The following is a 19,897-nucleotide window of genomic DNA, read 5'->3' on the forward strand; positions in this document are numbered from 1 at the left end:
CTACCCCGTGTGTGAAAAAGTTACCCCTCAGATTCTTATGAAATTGTTTCCCCTTCACCTAAATCTACTCCCCCCTTCCCCTTAAACCTATAAGGGCCTCAGGCTTCAGGTACAGTTGCTGTCCGCTCTCCATGGCTCCAGTGCTCGGCTGTTGTGTTCACAAACACAGGACGCAGAAAACAGCAAATAAGAACTTTATTTGTATTTTTTTAAGTTAACGTAATAAAACAAAACAGTGATTTTCGCTGGAGAATTCTGCCTCCCACCTTTAACCAAGGCCCGTGGTTTACCCAGGTACGTGGTGCTGGCGGTGGGGATATGGATAGTCATCGCGGGCACATTGGGAAGCAAATGGCCCACAAGCTTCCAAAACTTGCGTGGGACTAAGAACGACGCGCGGAACTTTGGAAGGTGGGAGCCGAGAGACTCTGTGTTCCCGCACTCTGGCTGTATGTGAATGAATTACACCATGACGCCCTCCCCGAGTGTCAGACATCACTCTCCAAATATCTATGGAAGTCCCAGACCCACCCGCCAGCTTCAATCACCCCCCCCCCCCCCCCCCCGGCACCACGCGGTGTAATGGTCAGAATAGAGGGAACATTGTACCCTGCCCCCATAACACTCTCCCCCTTCCTGCACTCCTCTCCTCATTGTTGTAAGGCTCTAACATGACGCTCCACTCCTCGCTCCAACGCTGCCTTCTCGTTGCAACACTCCCTTCTCTCTTCAACGCTTCCTTCTCGTTCAACGATCCATTCTCTCTGTAATACCCTTTCTCACCGCTACGACCTCCTTCCTGGAACGCTCCCTTCTCTCTTCAACGCTGCCTCCTTCTTGCATAGCTCCCATCCTTCCTGCCACGCCCCCCCTCCCTCTCACTGCAACACTCCCTCCTTTCTACAACGCCCCCTATCTCTCTGCAGCTCTCCCCCATCTTTCTGCAATGGTCCCTCTACCCAGCAACAGTCCCCATCTCTCTGCAACGCTGCCTCCTTCCTGCAACGCTCCCGGTCTCTTTGCCAAGCCCCCTCCTTTCTGCAACATTTTCCTTCTCTCTGCAACCCTCCATCCTCACTGCAACACTCTCTCCTTTCTGCAACGCTTCCCCATCTTTCTGCAATGTTCCCTCCACCCAGCAACAGTCCCCATCTCTCTACAACGCTCTCGGTCTCTTTGCAAAGCCCCCTCCTCTGTGCAACATTTCCCTTCTCTCTGCAACCCTCAACTCTCCACCGTCCTTCCTGCCACACGCTCTGTAATCTAACATCCATGTGAGGCTGTGTTGTATTGACCGCGTCTTGGGGCGGTGGGAAGCAGAAGGGGAAGGGGAATAGATGATTCGGAAATGGAAGGAAGGTGAGAGGAGTGGAGGGTGAGGAATCGGTCGGTGAGTGGCGCTAGGAATGGGCGGGGCGGATTCAGTGGGGTTTTGACAGTAGCTACGAGCTGCCACGATTCAGCCAGACGGTGGAACACCAGGTCGCTGGTCCAGACTCACACTCGGGCACACGGATACTGGGGCATTTGGATGGGTCGCCCCCGCACCCCCAGCTTTAACTGTGTCCCACACAATACAGGAGCAAAGTGTGGCGGAAGTCCGTTCGCACTGCGAAGAAACTTCCACTTTACAAAAAAAGAAACATCAATATTTAACTAAAAGCAACACCCTTGGCAAACCAGGCCGACTTTAAACCGGGAGGAAGGAGTCAAGAGCACAAGACAAAGCGCCGGAGGAACTCAGCGGGTCAGGCAGCATATGTCGAAGTCAAATGGACAGAAAATATTTCGCGTCCAGTCCGAAGAAGGGTCACGAGTCTTCGCTTGCCCATTGCGACCACAGATGCTGCCCGGCCCGTTGTTCCTCCAGTGCTTTGTGTTTTGCTCAATGTTTCAGCATCTCGTGTCATCCAACAGCCAGGAGCCGGGAGGTCCCGGGAGGAATTGGCAGCGGCCAAATGATTGTAGGGAACCTCGGGGCCGCCGTTTAACGAACACTCTCTATACTTTCACCGACAGCTACCCGCTCGCCTGCGACGTTGTACCGTAGCCCAGGGACTCTCTGCGTCGGTGCTAACTCATCCATCCCCCTCCTGTCAGACCAGGTTGCGCTGGTTTGGTGGGTGATCTGTACAGAGGGACCCTTGCAGTTGGAGCGCCCTAGGGTGCCCCCGTCTGCCAGGGTGTCACCTGGCCACTGCCAGCTGTGCGTGCCCACTGTCGGACCACAAGCGGCCGCCTGTCCCACCCCGCACACACAGATCCATCATCCCACTGCCTGACACCACGCCCCAGTCTCGCCTCCACCTCAGTCCCCGCGTGTTGAGCGTGTGCCGCTCGGTGGCAGGGGAGAGTCGGGGAGGGATGGGTGACACTGGGTGTAATCACATCTCCCGAGGTGGGGCACGGTGTTTATCCACCCCTTGGGGGGAGGGGGGAGGGGGGTGACGCTGCGTACTGTGACACTCTGGGTGGGTTACACACTCGGTCACCCTCTCCATGACACCCCAGTGGGTGCGGTGTCGGGCAAGGCCGCCATGGCTCCCGCAGTCTCGCCGCCTGAACAGCGTGTCCGCCAGGAGCCAGGAGTCGAGGGAGACGCCCAAGCATTCACCCCCCCCCCCTACCCCTACCCCCCCCCCCCCCCCCCCCCCACACTCCCCTCCCCCCCCCCACCCTACCCCCCCTCCAACCCACCCCTACCCCTCCCCTCCAGCCCCAACCCCACACCACCCCCACTGGGGCGTCCGGCTTCCACCAGCAACTGAGATCAGGGCCCGTCCCGGCTGCGGGCATTCAGCCCGGGTGCGGATACTGGGGGGGGGGGGGGGGGGGGGGGGCTGGGAGGAGGCAGGGAGTGGGTAGGGTGGGAGGGAAGAGTGCGGAGAGGATGGGAGCGGTGGGATGGGACTTGGCCTCCAGCCAGCTGAGGCTCTGGCGAGGGTCGGGACAGACGAGGCAACCTGTTCCCCCATTCTCTGCACCGCTCAAAGCCGGCGGCCGGTACCGGGGTCCAGGGGCCGGCGGCGCGGCTCACACGGCGAGTCCCGGGGCGGCGCCGCTCCGCTCCCTGGTCATCTGGCCCAGCGGTCGGCCGGTCGCGGCCGCTTGGCGCCCAGCCCATCCTCCTCCGCGGACGGGGGTCGGCTCAGAGCGATGGGGCAGGGGTAGCCCTTGGTGAAATCAGAGGGGCCGAGCGGCTGCCGCGCCTCGTGGTGCTGGTACATGGCGCCGCCGCCATCGGCGTGGGGGGAGGCCCGCTCCGACTTCACACTCACCATCTGAAAGCCCGGGTGGGTCAGGTGGGAACTGGTCACCCTGCGGGAGAGAGAGAGAGAGAGAGAGATAGAGAGAGGTTAGAGGAAGTAGGCGAGGGAGGAGGAAGGGGGTGGGTGGAGGGGAGAGGGTGGGGGAGGGGCGGGGAAGGGAAGCGGGGAAGGGGCGGCGGGGAGGGTCACACTGCGGGAACAGAGAAGCTGAGGTTAGAGGGAGTGGGTGAGAAGGTGGGGTGAAGTGGTTGGGGTGGGGATGAATGGGGAGGAGAGATTTGGGGGTGAGGAACGGGGTTGTGTCCGGAAGGGAGGCACTGGGGAGGGGCTTGGGGAGGGGGTGCAGTCAGGGACGTTGATAGGTAGAGAGGGGGGTGGGAGAATGGGAGGGAGAGAGGGGGGAAGAGGAAAGGGGAGAGGGGAGTTGTGGGAAGGTATGGATAAGGGAGATATAGAGGAGGGGGTGGGGGAATGAATAAGTAAGGGGTAGAGGGAGGAGGTGAGGAAGGGAGAGAGGGGTGGGGAAAAGGGTACGCTAAGATTATAATGGGATCTTGATCAACTAGGCCACTGGGCTGAGGAATGGCAGATGGAGTTCAATTTGAGATAGGTGTCTGTTGTTGAACAGACCTGGGTAGGACTTACATAATAAACAATAGGAGCCCTGTGGAGCGGCCCTGGCGTGTTGGTACACAGAGTCATGAAAGTGGCAACACAGATGGACAGGGTGGTGAAGAATGGTACCATTGAACCAGTGAAGAAGGCATTGGGACATCATGTTTACAGCTGTGGCCACACTTGGAGTACTGCATATAATTATGGTCACCCTGCATGCAAAGGATGTCATTAACCCGGAAATAGTGCAAAAAAAAATCTGAGGAGAATGTTACCAAGTCTGGAGGGTTTGATTTATAAGGATGGGCTTCCAGGCTGGGACTTTATACCCCAGGAGGGTAGGAGACTGTGGGGTAACCTCACAATACCCTATACAATCAAAAGGGACATTAATAAGGTGAATAGTCACAGCTTTTCCCCATTGTAGGTGACTCAAAAACTAGAGGGCTTTGGTTTAAAGGGGAAAGGTTTAAAGGATTTTTGAAGGACAACCTTTTCACACAGAGGGTGGCTGGTATATGGAATGAGCTGCCAGAGGAGGTAGTAGAAGCAGGTAATAAGAAATATTTAAAATACATTTGAACAGGTACATGTAAAGGAAAGGTTTAGATTTATTATTGTCATGTGTGCCAAGGTCCAGAGAAAAGCTTTGTTTTGCAGGCTAACCAGACATGTTTAGCGGGACTAGATCAGTTAGACATCTTGTTCAGTTTGGCCGAGTTGGGCCGAAGGGACTGTATTAATCTATGATTCTGACACAAACATGCTTCATTAATTCTGATGAAATTTCATTCAACCCTTCAACCGAAGAACAATCTAACCTGCAGAAAGAATGTTGACTTAAGTTCCTGGCCCCTAATGAGGCTCAGCGAGGGGAGGGGTGAGTAAATGGGAAGGAAGGGTCGGAGATGGAGAGGATTAGGTGTGGTAAAATAATAGAGAAGAGGCGGGGTGCGGAGGGGAAGGGTGGGGTGGTAGGAGAGGAGAGGAGAGAGGTGATGGGGAGGTAAGGGCAGGACAGTGGATGGGGAGAGGGGAAACTGACGTAATTCATTACTCTACCAGCCTACCTTGACTGTAGCCCATTATCTAATTCCCTGACGAAAGACAACAAAGTGGGCAACTCAGGGGAGAAACTCCAGGTTCCCACTGCTCTCTGTATGAGGAGACCCCACCTCTGACTGGCCTGGGTGCATTTTATGGTTTTGCCCCTTCCTCAGGAATTCTGCCCTAATTCTCCTAATCTGCTTCCTGTGGAACATTACTGCCAACTTGGTAAGACCTCTAGAGCCCTGGTGCTGTCCATATGGTCTTTGGGTGAGGTTAGAGGCATCTGTGATGTAACTGCCCGATAGCTGGCTGTGGGGAGACAGGGTGTTTCAACAGGTGGAATTATGGCTGCATCCAGTGCTGGCCAGAATGTGGACGGTGGGCTAATTCATGTCATTAAGCTGGAAGGAGTGCAGAAAAGACTAATGCCCCTGTCCCACTTAGGAAAGCTGAACGGAAACCTCTGGAGACTTTGCACCCCACCCAAGGTTTCCGTGCGGTTCCCGGAGGTTGCAGGTAGTGGAAGCAGGTAGAAAGACTGACAAAAACCTCCGAGAATCGCACGGAAACGTTGGGCGGGGCGCAAAGTCTCCAGAGGTTTCCGTTCAGGTTTCCTAAGTGGGACAGGAGCATAACGAGAATGTTGCCAGGAGTAGTGGGCCTGAGCTATAGGGAGCGGTTGGACAAGCTAGGACATCATTCCTTGGAGTACAGGAGCTGAGGGGTGATCCTATACAGATGCGTAAGATCATGTGGGGAATAGATCGGGTGAATGCACAAGCTTTTACCTAGAGTATAGGAATCACAAATAAGAGAACATTGGTTTAAGTTGAGAAGGGCAAGATTTTCAATCAGAGGATGGTGGGTACAGAGGAGATAGTTGAGGCAGGCACAATAAAAGACACTTGGCCAGGAACATGGATAGGAAAGGTTGAGAGGGATACTGGCCAAATGCATGCAAATAGGACAAGTGTAGTTAGACATCTTGATCAGCATGGACAAGTTGGGCTGAAAGACCCGTTTCTATGGTGTATGACTACGACTCTAATTCTCCAACACATCAAACCTGGAGACCAACTGCGTGTCCTCTGGTCAATGAATCTTGCCATATAGCTACTCCCACTGTTGCCATTCAGTCCAGTGTTCTGTCTGCCACCACCTGTGGGCACTGGCAATACCTTACCCTGTCCTTGGTGTGTCCCCCATCCACTCCAGACTCTGACTGAGTGGCCTGGTCCCCTCCCCCAGCGGTTCACTTACCCCAGTGATTGGTGCGGCTGGTGCTGGAGGTTGCCCGGGTGCAGGTGAGGGTGTTGTCGCAGGTGCCAGATGGATGTTTGGTCCTGATGGACTGTACCCGGCGGGTTGTACGCCGACACCGAGGCGCTGTCAGTCAACGAGTAGCCTGGGAGGAGAGAGGAAGGTGTGGATGTTTAACAATGGCCATCGACGGAAGCCAGCGCTGGAGGAACTGGCCTGGACATGGGCAGGAATGCTTCAAACACTCTGAGAATGATCGAGATGCAGTTGGTCCCAGCTTCTCCCGAGCACACACACACACACACACACACACACTCCACAAGCTGGGGAGCGCCGCATGTACAGGGTGCCGCATCTAGAGGGCGATGCAGGTAAAGAACCTGCATTTTTCTCAGTCTTTCAGGACCGAGATGAGAATTTTTTTCTTCACACAGAGAGTGGTGAATCTATAGAATTCTCTGCCACAGAAGGTAGTTGAGGCCAGTTCATTGGCTATATTTAAGAGGGAGTTAGATGTGGCCCTTGTGGCTAAAGGGATCAGGGAGGTATGGAGAGAAGGCAGGTACAGGATACCGAGTTGGATGATCAGCCATGATCATATTGAATGGCGGTGCAGGCTCGAAGGGCCGAATGGCCTACTCCTGCACCTATTTTCTATGTTTATAAGAATGCTGCATGTGGGGGAGTGCAGTATGCGGGGAGCAAGTGTAGAGGGCAGCAACAGCAGGCAGGGAGCGCCACACTGCCAGAGGTGCCGTTGTTTGTACAGGAGCGCCCTCTCTGCCAGGCAGGAAACATTCTGTTGCACAGAAGGGGAGTCTCTCCTGGCCCAGCCAATACTCAGGCACCAGCATTGGGAATGGGATCTGCTCGGGGCTGGTAGCTTGCTGTGCAACGATTGTCCACCCCCCGTCCCTACATACAGCACACACTGCCAGACGGCCCAGCTCATAAAACATGCTCTGCTTTCCCTGTCTTGGAGCTAATGGGGAGGGGACGTGATGATTTGTTGGGGTAAGGGGCTGGATAACAACCGGGGAGGGAAGCAGAGGATTTGGAAAGGTGGGAGAGGGTACAGTGTGTCTGTGGCAGCCTCGGGGATTGTACAATCCTCCTATCACCATGAGGTGGCAGTGCAGCGCCATAACACAAGGTGCTGGAGTAACTCAGTGGGTCAGGCAGCATCCCTGGAGAACATGGAGAGGGTTGGAACTCTTCTCCGGACTTCAGCATTTTGTGTCTTTTAGTGTAAACCAGCATCTGCAGTTCCTTGTGTCGCTGGTTCTCTGTGAGGAGGCTCCAGGAAACTTTGTGTGAGCTCCCCGTCTTCTAATTATAATAATTTCCAGACTCTGTGGGTTTCAGTGAGCACATTCTTATGCATCAAATGCCACTGTTGGAGTCCCAAATGATGCATTAAAATTGGATTTTATTCTGCACAAATTGACATTATTATCTATGAACTGATGTCACTTTTGACATTCTACAGCTGAACATGTGAGAGCATATTGACTGGTTGTATCACTGCCTGGTTCAGCAACTCGAGTACCTAGGAACAAAGACCTCCCCACCATCGAAGATCTATCGTAAAAAGAGCCAGATTCAAGAGACCCAAACCAACCCTGGCCCGGATCTCATTTCACTCCTGCCATCGGGAAGAAGGTATTAGAGTCTGAAAACTGTGACATCCCAATATTCAATAGTTAATACTCAGGCACCAGCATTGGGAATGGGATCTGCTCAGGGCTGGTAGCTTGCTGTGCAACGATTGTCCACCCCCCCCCCGTCCCCCCCCCGTCCCTACATACAGCACACACTGCCAGACGGCCCAGCTCATAAAACATGCTCTGCTTTCCCCGTCTTGGAGCTATTGGGGAGGGGGCGTGATGATTTGTTGGGGTAAGGGGGTGGATAACAACCGGGGAGGGAAGCGGAGGATTTGGAAAGGTGGGAGAGGGTACAGTGTGTCTGTCCCGGTTCAGGAACAGTTTCTTCCCAGGCTACTGAACATTTAAAACCCCAACTATGAACGGCCACGGTTGCAATGGGAAGTTATGGTTTTTGTTTTAGAGAGTGCTTCACTCAGTGGCTGACTCTGGGGAAAGTGTGATTGGATAGCGTAGAGGGAGCTGCAGACAACGTTGAACTTTGTACTGCTAAATAATGCCATTTGCACCAGCAAGCATGTTCAGAGACCAGTCACTATGGAAGGTACAAAAATGAATGGGTTGAAGCTGTGGATTAGATGGCCAATGTTCTTACCTGTAACGCCGGGGGAGTAACCTCCCAGTGCATGGCTTGTCAGACCAGGGTTTGCCATGGTAACCATCGGCGAGGTGGGATGTACAGCTGATGTATTTGTTCTCTGGTGAGAGAGAGAGAGAGAGAGAGATCATTACATCCACAAATGACAGAGCATTTTGTTAGTGCTATATTTTCTGTGGAACTCATAAATCGAACACTTTCATGGTCCAATCAGACCACCAGGTCGCACATCACCCTCCACTGTCACTGTCAGTAAAGTCCACATCTTTAATATCTCCAATCTCTGACAGGTCTGACATGGCATCAGTCCTGATGCAGGGTATCGACGCAAAACCCCAACCATCCTCTCCCCTTCACAGATACTGCCCAGCCCGCTGAGTTCCTCCAGCATATTACTTGTTGCTCCACATACCAGCACCAGCAGCCTCTTGTGTCTCCGACCTGCCACATCCACACTGTTTCTCTCTCCACGGATGCTGCCTGGCTTGCTAAGCATTTCCTGCAAGTTTTGTGTTTGTATCTGATCTGGAGTGGATTCAGCTCCGAGGGGGTCTCACCTTCCTGCGTCACCTGGTCTAGGTCTGAACCCTTCACTGATCTGTGTGGTGTCAGGTAGTTCAGTGTCACTTTACAAGCATTTTGGACAGTCCGATCCTGGGGGGACTGGATGTAGCTCCCTGCATTCATCCAAGTTAGAGAGTCATACAGCACAGAAAGAGGTCCTTCGGCCCAACTCATCCATACCGGTGAAGAGCTAGCCCCATTTGCCTACATTTGGCCTATACTGTATCTCTCCGAGCCAGCCCCCACTGCTGCTCATGTTAAGGTTTGGCTTGGGTCCATTTGTGATTAGATGGAATTTTAATTGTAAACTTGAACAGATCACTAAGAGATGTTGATGATAAAAGAAGCGAAGAATTTGTGCAGCAGCTGTGGAGCAGATTAAATTTGATTGAGTTTTTTGAAGAAGTAACCAAGAAGGTTGTCAATCAAGATCATAGTCAGTGAAGATGGTTATCAAAAGTGACGGCAGGATCTTGATCAGCTGGGCAAAAGGAGTGAGGAATGGTTAATGGAGTTTAATGCAGATAGGTGCGAGGTGGGAAGTCAAACTTGGGCAGGACCTTCACAGTGAACAGCAGGGACCTGGGGCACGTTGTAGAGCAGACGCATCTAGGAGTACAGGTACATAGTTCCCTGGAAGCTGCATCACAGGTAGATAAGGTGGTAAAGAAGGCTTTTTGTACATTACCCTTCATCAGTCATGGTATAGAACTTGGAACATTCTATACAGTTCTGTTCTGTTACAGTTATATAGTTACAGTTATATAGGACGTGAAGGAGAACACATTTGGAGTATTGTGTTCAGCTTTGGTCACCCTTATATAGGATGGATGTCATTAAATCTGAAAAAGTGCAGAGAAGCATTACAAGAAATTTCCCAGGACTTAAGGGCCTAAACTATAGGGAGACTTTGGATAGTCTAGGATTTTATTCCTTGGAGTGTATGAAGCTGAGGGGTGATCTTATAGAGGTGTAAAAAATAATGAGGGGAATAGATAGGGAAAAGTGCACGTCTTTTACCCAGAGGAGGAGAATCAAGAACCAGAGGAAAGGTTTAAGGTGAGAGGAGAAAGATTTACCAGTGCAATGTTTTCAGAGGCTGGTATATATATGGAACGAGCTGCCATAGGAAGTACTTGAGCCAGGTCAATAATAGCATTTAAAAGACCCGTGGGCAAGTATGTGGATAAGAAAGGTTTAGAGGCTTATGAGGTAAAAACGCAGGCACAAAATGAGGTGGGGCTTCTTGGTCGGCATGGACGAGTTTGGCCAAAGGGCGTGTTTCTGTGCCGTGTGGCTCTATGACCCTAAATACGAAAGGTGAAGAAAATGTTTGAATCGTTTGAGGCTGGCAGTGTACCTGCTCCTGGTGCCCTCCAGAAGGTAGTGAACTGGAATTGAACTCTCACCAGTGAAGTAGCGGTGCTTCTGCCGCCGGTGGAGGTGGCGTGGAGTTCACCTCTGCCACTCTCAGGGCCAAGGTTCACGGGGGTCGGTGACCTGGTCGTCATGGTTCTGCTGAGGTCACCGGGAGAGGTCATCATCCCTGACGAGACGTGGACATTCAGGTAACCAGCACCTGCCACAGAGAGGTTCTGAGGGTAACTCCAGGAAGAACACGTTCACCACAATTACACGGCTGATACCCGCGGGACACGCCAAGAAATCCGGGAACATAGAACAGTACAGCACAGGAACAGGCCCACAATGTCTTGTCGAACATGATGTCAACACCAACTAATATCTGCCTATACTTTCTCCATATCCCTCCATTCCCTTCAGATCCAGATTTCTATCTAAAAGCCTCTTATCTGCCTCCAGAACTGCACATAATACTCCAAATGCAGCCAAACCAATGTATTATAAAGCTGCAATATGACTCCTAATTGTCACAGTCGATGCCCCGACTGATGAAGGCATACGATCTGCCTTCTTTACCACTCTATCTATGTGTTGCCACTTTCAGGGAGCTATGGACTTGGACCCCAAGATCCTTCTGTACTCCTAGCCAGGAAACAGCCTCCTGAACCCAGCCTGACCCACAGTCAACATTTTATATCTCCTGTCATTCTGCTACACTCAGAGACAATGGGCTTGCTTGACCCAATGTCTCCTCATACATTACAGGGATCAGTCTGGTCAACCTTCACTGCTCACCAACTGTGGCAGGAAGTGTATGCAGCCTCCACAAGGCCCTGTGCAATTGTAGATAAGACATTCTTGCTCTTGTACTCCGATCCTCTCACAATGAAGGCCGACAAGCCACACTCCTTAACTGTTACTGCCTCCTTGTTTCCCTTCAGTGACTGGTGTAAGGAGTCACTGTCCTCATGCAGGTCCCTTTGTACATTGACCTCTTCTAGCCCATCACCACTTAAATGCTACACAAATGCATGTTTTCTTAGAGTCAGATAGCATGGGCCCTTTGACCCATCGCACCCATTCCAACCAAGATGTCCATCTCGGCTAGTCCTATTTGCCTGCATTTGGCCCATAGCCCTCTAAACCTTTCCTATTCATGTAAGCCTATTCCCAACACATTGTTGTAGATTACGCATTGCTGCCTGCAGGTTGGATGTTCCAGCTGTGACAGAATGGGGGAGAAATCAGCCCATACTTGGGGTTAGACTCAAAATGCTGGACCCGAAACGTTACCCATTCCTGCCTGTCCCGCCGAGTTACTCCAACATTTTGTGTATACCTTTGTTTTAAACCAGCATCTGCAGTTCTTTCTGGATAATGTGCACTCCAGTACAATTCACGAATGAAATGCTACTGCCATAAAGTTATAGAGCTGTGAAGTATGGAAACAGGCCCTTCTGCCCACCCTGGCCCTGCTGACCAGGTTGGCCTACTGGGCTAGTCCCATTTGCCAACATTTGGCCCATATCCTTCTGAACCCTTACTGTCCATATATCTGTCCAAATGTCTTTTAAAAGTCATAATTCTGCTAACTTCAATGACTTCATTACTTTGGAAGTGGAAGTTAATGTACAGGTGTTGGTGCTGGGAACTGTGAGTGTTTATGGCAGAGAACCAGTTCTTACACTGGGTGAGTTGACTGGTGGGGAGGGAGGAACCTGAAGGGATGGAGGAATGTGTTGTGAACTGGGTCTCGGGATATTATGCAGCCAGAAATGTGAGCAAGACTGACGGGGCAAACATCAAATGGAGACAGGTGTGATACTGCTGTGTCTCTGCAGCAACACATGCTGCAAAGGGTACAATAGCACAACAGGCAAATTACTGGGTTGGTGCCCAGCACTCCAAGCCACAGAGTCACAAGTTCGAATCCCACCACAGGAGCTGGGGAATTACAATATTTGGAATTGATTGAAGATGCATGTTTTAGTTACAGTATCCATGAATGTATCAGATTATCTCCCCCCTCTTCACTAATGGCCATCAAGTAATGGGACCTAGACACAAAAAGCTGCAGTAACTCAGCAGGTCAGGCAGCATCTCTGGAGAAAAAGAATAAGTGACGTTTCAGGTGACCTATCTTCAGACCTGAAACGCAACAATAGACAATAGACAATTGGTGCAGGAGTAGGCCATTCGGCCCTTCGAGCCAGCACCGCCATTCAATGTGATCATAGCTGAACATCCACAATCAGTACCCCCGTTCCTGGCTTCTCCCCATATCCCCTGACTCCGCTATCTTTAAGAGCCCTATCAAGCCCTCTCTTGAAAGTATCCAGAGAACTGGCCTCCACCGCCCTCTGAGGCAGATAAGTCCACAAACTCTCAACTTTGTGTGAAAAATGTGTCACCTAGTTTTTTAATCCAGGGATGCTGCCTGACCCGCTGAGTTACTCCAGTTTTTTGTGTCGATCTTCAGTTAAACTAGCATCTGCAGTTCCTTCCTACCAAAGATAGGAATCCCCTCTAGTATCTTTGCTTCCTACTACACAGGTAACGGGACCTGCCAACTTTACCGAGTCAAACTCCAAGCCCAAGGGCAATTAAGGCAGGGCATTGCCAGTGACCCCACATCCTGTGAGCACACGCTGCACACGGTCACAGTCACCCTATGAGGATCAGGCGGATGCTGGGGATTTTGGCAGCTGGTAAAACATTCACAGGTAACACTGCCTCAGAGCTCAAGCCCCTAAGAAGAGCAAGCAATGTATGGCGTGATGCAGCGTACACACAAACCCACTTCCTGCAGACATTGGAGCCCACACAACTCCCTCACCAGTCGCGAGATTACTGTACTCTTCCATCGAGGAATGGAAAATACTCATAAGACAGAATAAAACATTGAGAAAATTTGGAACTTTTCTGGCCCCGCACATTGTGAAAATAATGGCTGGTTCTATTTTTAGGGTCATGCGTTGATTTTGTGGGCGGTGGAGATTGTCTGGTTTTGTTTTACAGTTACGATGCGGTTGTCCTTCTCCTGCTAATGCTAGTGTGTGACAGGGAGTCAGAGCCTTCGGCTTTCCCACTTTCTGCAAAACACTAGATATGGATGAGCATGGCATTGTAGTGCAGCGGTAGAGTTGCTGCCTTACAGCGCCAGAAACCCTGGATCGAACCTGACTACGTGTGCTGTCTGTACGGAGTTTGTACGTTCTCAGGGTGCTCCGGTTTCCTCCCACATTCCAAAGCGTACAAGTTTGTAGGTTAATTGGCTTCTGTAAAAAATTGGCCCTGGTGTGCAGGATAAAACTAATGTCCGGTATGATTGCTGGTCAGAGCAGACCGGATGGGCTGAAGAGCCTGTTCCCAACGTACCTCTAATACTAAAACTAAGAAATAAGCTTGGAGCCTGAAACTCTCTCTCCTTCAACTTCATTTAGATTTACATTTATCATTGTCACTTGTAGCAAGGTACAGGGAAAAGCTTTGTTTTGCATGTTTTTCAATAGATATACTATACATAAATATAATCACATCAAACTCAAGTACAATAGGTAGAGCAAAGGGAAGATACAGAGTGCAGAATATAGTTCTCAGCATTGTAGCGCATCAGTTCCAGAGCCAAACTACGATATCCTCAATGGGGCAGAGGTGAATCGTGCAGTATCCTAGCTTATGGAAGGACCATTCAGAAGCCTGATAACAGAGGGAAAGAAGATGTACCCGGGTCTGGTGGTGAGCACTTTCAAGTTTCTAGATCTTCTGCCTGAGAGGAGCAGGGTGAAGAAGGAATTCCCGGGGTGGGACAGGTCTTCCCGGAGTGGTGAATCTCTGGAACTCTCTGCCACAGAAGGTAGTTGAGGCCAGTTCATCGGCTATATTTAAGAGGGAGTTAGATGTTGCCCTTGTGGCTAAAGGGATCAGGGGGTATGGAGAGAAGGCAGGTACAGGATACTGAGTTGGATGATCAGCCGTGATCATATTGAATGGTGGTGCAGGCTCAAAGGGCCGAATGGCCTACTCCTGCACCTATTTTCTATGTTTCTAGGTCTTTGCTTACACTGGGTGCTTTTACAAAACCTCAGCTTTAATGCGCTGCATGAAATATATTTCTTCTGATGTTGTTTGAGGTTGAGTGGGAGATGGTATCTGATGAGGCTCTTGTGTGGGGCGTCAGGCGGTTTGATACCTGCAAAATGCAGGTCATTGGGTGAGAGGGAGAGCCCAGGGATTGTGAATTGACATGGTGTACTACTGCAATGCAAGGGTACAACCAGCTCTGTCAGCCCAGCCCAGCATAGCTCAGCCCAGCCCAGCCCAGCTCTGCCCAGTCCTGTCTAGCCAGCCCAACTCAGCTCAGCCAAGCCCAGTTCTGCCAGTGCAGACCTGCCCAACCCCGGTCAGCTTAGTCCACCCCATCCCACTCCAGCCTCACCCAGGTCAGCCTAGTCAAGCCGAACCTAGACTAGCTAAGGCCAGGTCAGATCAGCCTAGGTCCAGCCCTGGTTCAACCCAGCCCTGGTCAGCCTGGCCTAGTCTAGCCCAGCACAGCCCACTTCAACTTGTGCAGCTGCCGAGTGCTGAGTAATGTTGAGCAGGAAATCCGGCTCCTGCACCCGGCAAAGTGCGAACCACGTCAGGTTTCGTTCTGAGGCAGTGCCCACCGATACTGTACAAACTTCCTCTGACTGCAAACAGCCAGGGTATCTCCACACACCCTCCCACACTAACCTCAGCTCTCTCTCTCTCTCTAACTGCGTACACAACCGCTACCTGCCTCAACTGTCAGTGGCCAGGAAAGTACACAGCATCTTTACTTGTTCAGGAGACTAAAGGGCCTGTCCCACTTAGGCGACTCTTTAGGCGACTGTCAGGGACTAGTTTTAAAGGAATTCACCTACGACAGCAAAACCTGTCGCCAAAAAATGTCAACATATTGAAAATGTTGCGCCAGTCGCCTCTGGTCGCTCAAAAAACCGCATCAGTGGGACAGGCCCATACGGAAGTTTGACATGTCCCCAATCTCTCTTACCAACTTCTGCAGATGTACCGTAGAATGCATCACAGCTTGGTTTACAACAGCTCTGCCCAAGGCCACGAGAAATTGCAAAGAGGTACGATGAAAGAATGGAGCGACTGGGCTTGTATTCACTGAAGGATGAGAGGGTATGTTATAGAAATATATAACATTATTAAGGGATTGGACATGCTAGATGCAGGAAACATGTTCCCGATGTTGGGGGAGTTCAGAACCAGGGGCCACAGTTTAAGAATCAGGGGTTGGCCATTTAGAACTGAGATGAGGAAAAACGTTTTCACACAGAAAGTTGTGAATTTGCGGAATTCTCTGCCTCAGAAGGCAGTGGAGGCCCATTCACTGGATGCATTCAAAAAAGAGTTAGAGAGAGCTCTTAGGGCGAGCAGAATCAAAGGGTATGTGGAGAAGGCAGGAACGGGGTACTGATTGTGGATGATCAGCCATGATGACATTGAATGGCGGTGCTAGCTCGAAGGGTGGAATGGTCTACTCCTGCACCTATGTATCTATGTTATTCCATCACTCCTGTCCTGACATTCAAAGCCATTTAAAAAATAAAACTAAAGTAACTAATTTTAAAATATATATTCACTTTTAAATTAAAGTTAATTTGGAACATAAGAATAATGAAAGGAAAAGTTTTTTTAAAAGCCACATTTCTCCCCCTCGGTCAGTCTACGACTGCCCACTGCAATCGATGGGCTCTGCTGCTGACCTCTGACAAATCAACGGCTCATTGTATGAGGTCCGACTCCAATCACCAGAGGGTTTAAGGCATTAAATGCCACTGACCCACATTAAGAGGCACCACAATTTATCCGTTTTCCGGAACTATCGAGCTGCCACCATGATCACCAGCGATCCCTCAGCATTTCCCCACACTGAATCCACCAGAGAGGCATTTCCCCAGGACCTCTCACCTAACAACCCAGATGAAAATGCAAAAAGAACGGGGACTGTCCTCCAATCCTCCCACATTCGAGAGCACCTGCTCCTCAGGAATCCTGGCATCATGACTGCCTATCATTTCTCCCACAACCCGAGTTCACAAAATAAAAATGGCTTCTTAAACTGAGCTGCTCAGATTCATATCTGTTGAATTGTGGCCGGTGATTTCTCTTTGAATGATTGCTGTGCAGCATCGTGGAAACAGACCCGTCGGTCCAAATGGTCCATGCCGACCATCCATCACCCATTCACACCAGCTCCATGTTATCCTATTTTACTGCATGATATAACATTACAAAATAGAGTTATGTCATGGCATTTTTCGGTTCAGCATCTTGAGAAGAAATGTGAGCGTGCAGGATGTAACTACAAGCATTTAGCTTGTATTTCTTGAGTTTTGAACCGTGATCCAACCAAGATGCTCGACATGAAAAGGGATTCTCAGGGACAGAGGGATACCATAGTCTATTTTGGAACATTGAACAGTACAGCACAGTACAGGAATGTCCGCACCGAACATGATGCCGTTAAACTGCCTGCACATGATCCATATTCTTCCATTCCCCGTATATCCATGAGTCTGTCTAAAAGCCTCTTTGCGACAGACAGACAGACAGATGGGGTGGGGTGGTGGTGGGGGGGGGGGGGGGGGGGGGTGGGGGGGGGTGGGGGGGGGGGGGGGGGGGGGGGGGGAGGGGGGGGGGGATTGGGGGGGGGGGGGGGGGGGGGGGGGGGGGGGGGAGGGGGGGGGGGGGGGGGGGGGGGGAGAGGGGGGGGGGGGGGGGGGGGGAGGTGGGGGGGGGGAGGAGGGGGGAGGGGGGGGGGGGGGGGGGGGGGGGGGGGGGGGGGGGGGGGGGGGGGGGGGGGGGGGGGGGGGAGGGGGGGGGAGAGGAGGGGGGGAGAGGAGGGGGGAGAGGAGGGGGGAGAGGTAGTGAGACATGGAAACAGAGTGTGAGAGAGAGAGGGGGGGAGGGACGGGGGGGGGGGGGGGGGGGAGCTTGCTGTTAAGCCACCACTGTTGGACAGCTTTGGAAGAGCAGGTCCCACAGTGACGGTGGCTAAGTGCGGTAACAGTGACCCCATGCCCCCAATGGGTTCAGGGTGAATCAGCCCAGCTAGTGAGAGTGTACAGGCAGCCACGGGGAGCATCACCATGGGCGACACCGTTCAACCCCGCGTGTCCGCTCCATCCTCGTGATGTCTAACCCACTCAGTGCGGAGGGACAGGGTCAGTTGTTCCTGCTACCCACTCGCTGCTATCGGAAGCAAGGGTTAAAACAATCTTAAGGGGCTGGAAAGTGTGTCACTCTCAAGAGTGAATGAGTTCATTTGTTCCTGCTGTGACTCGAGCAGGAAACGGTGCAGAACACTGCACTCTGGTCAGGATGAGTCAGCGGCAGAGTTTAACCCATTCACAGCCTTCCTCCCCTCCCCTCGCCTCCCTCGATGAGTCTGCATTCTCCATCCCATCTCCCACCACACCCTTTCCCACACACAAGAGGGCCCGGAGCGCTGATTCCAGCCCGGCTGTGGGCAGCTCTCTCACCCCTGACTCACACCTCGTGGGTTGAAGTCTCACACGCTGGTGTTTGCAGGCAGTGCAGTGCAACCACTTGCCCTACTCCCACTCCCCCTGCTCAGATGGGACAGGAAAGACCCCCAGCATTAGAGTCTGGAGTAGAGCTGGGGGATTTACACCACCAGCCAATTCACCCTTCCACTGGCAGCAAACTATCACAACATGCATCTCGTGTGAGATGAGAAGAACATTTTTCACACAGAGAGTGGTGAATCTCTGGAACTCTCTGCCACAGAGGGTAGTTGAGGCCAGTTCATTGGCTATATTTAAGAGGGAGTTAGATGTGGCCCTTGTGGCCAAGGGGATCAGAGGGTATGGAGAGAAGGCAGGTATGGGATACTGAGTTGGATGATCAGCCATGATCATATTGAATGGCGGTGCAGGCTCAAAGGGCCGAATGGCCTACTCCTGCACCTAATTTCTATGTTTGTTTCTATGTGTGACAGCATTAGCTGAGACCGTCAGCCTTCCCATTGCTAACCATTTGAACTCCCCTTCCTATTCCCCGGCTGATCTTTCTGTCCTCGGCCTCCTCCATTGCCAGAGTGGGGCCACACACATATCAGAGGAGCAGCACCTCATATTCTGCTTGGGTAGCTTACAACCCAGTGGTATGAACATTGAATTCTCCAATTTTCGGTAACTAACCCAGAAACAATGCCTCTCCCCTTTCCCCTCCTTTTCCCACCCACTCTTTTCCCTGTGCCCTACTTGGAAGCACACCCATTTCTCCCTTTCCGTTTCTGCCTGTCCTTTCCACCTACATTCACTCCTCAGGCTGCACATTTCACACCTCCTGTCTCGTGATCTCACACCTTTTGACTTTTCATCTCTGGCCTATGGCTAACCATCTGCCAATCAACACCGCACCCCTCTCCTCCGTTCACCTGCATCTGTGTAGGAAGGAACTGCAAATGCTCGTATACTGTAAAATTGAGACAATGCTGAAGCAAGTCAAGCAGTATCTCTGGAGAAAAGAAACAGGTGACGTTTCAGGTTCTGACCTGGTTCGGGATCTCTGCTTCTTTTCTGCCTTACCTGCTGAGTTGCTCCAACACCTTGTGTCTATCTATCCATTACCTGCCTGCCTTTTGTCTAGCCTCTGGCCTCTTCCAACTTTATTTCCTCCCCTCCCTACAATCAGTCTGTGGAACAGTCCCGACCCAACACATCACCTTTCCATGTTCTCCAGCGATGCTGCCTGACCTGCTGAGTTACTCCAGCACTTTGTGTCTTTCTTTCTACATCTCCGAGCTCTGTAATCTCTAACCATTTACATAACCTGCTTCTCGTTCAACAGAAATAGGCAACCTCACCTCTGCCCACATTACACTTCTGCTGGCAGATCTCTGTCCATTCACGGAACCATTTGTAGCTTCCTTATCTCCCCTTCAGTGCTCACTTGCCCACTCATCAGCAAATGTAGTGACTGCACCTTTAATGCCTTCATCCAAGCCGTTTAATGTTTAATGCACCTTTAATGCCTTCATCCGAGCACTGAGCCATGTGGTACTCCACCCAGCACATCTGACCAACCAGACTTATGCCTGCCCTCTGGTGTCTGTGATCCAGCCCGTCTTCTGACCAGGCCATGGGAGGGGGGAGCAAAGGAGGGAGGGAGGGCGAGGCAACATGGTGCTCGAAATGCAGACAAAAGGTTTATAGAAATATGGTGGCACAGTGATAAAGTTGCTGCCTTACAGCATCAGAGGCCCGTGTTCGATCCCAACCACGGTGCTGTCTGTACGGAGTTTGCACATTCTCCCCGTGACCTGCGTGGGTTTTCTCTAAGTGCTCCGGTTTCCTCCTACATTCCAAGGACGTACAGGTTTGTAGGTTAATTGGCTTTGATAAAATTGTAAATTGTCCCGAATGTGTGTAGGACAGTTTAGCGTGTGGGGATGACTGCTCAGCACAGACTCGGAGGGCCGAAGGGCCTGTTTC

General features: G+C 51.5%; 1 protein-coding gene across 1 annotated transcript in view; it reads right to left on the reverse strand.

Annotated features, from left to right (window-relative positions):
- Positions 1-2,831: 2,831 nt before the first annotated feature.
- mef2b (myocyte enhancer factor 2b) overlaps positions 2,832-19,897 on the reverse strand; it is a 76,640-nt gene continuing 59,574 nt past the window's right edge. Inside the window, exons 6-9 of the mRNA XM_055658668.1 lie at positions 10,433-10,602; positions 8,457-8,559; positions 6,195-6,339; positions 2,832-3,318 (exon numbers count right to left, since the gene is read on the reverse strand). Coding sequence (XP_055514643.1) covers positions 3,075-3,318; positions 6,195-6,339; positions 8,457-8,559; positions 10,433-10,602 — 662 coding nt within the window. The 3' untranslated portion in view covers positions 2,832-3,074. The remainder of the gene's footprint in view (positions 3,319-6,194; positions 6,340-8,456; positions 8,560-10,432; positions 10,603-19,897) is intronic.

This window comes from Leucoraja erinacea, chromosome 29, assembly GCF_028641065.1.
Source record: "Leucoraja erinacea ecotype New England chromosome 29, Leri_hhj_1, whole genome shotgun sequence".
NCBI lineage: Eukaryota > Metazoa > Chordata > Chondrichthyes > Rajiformes > Rajidae > Leucoraja > Leucoraja erinaceus.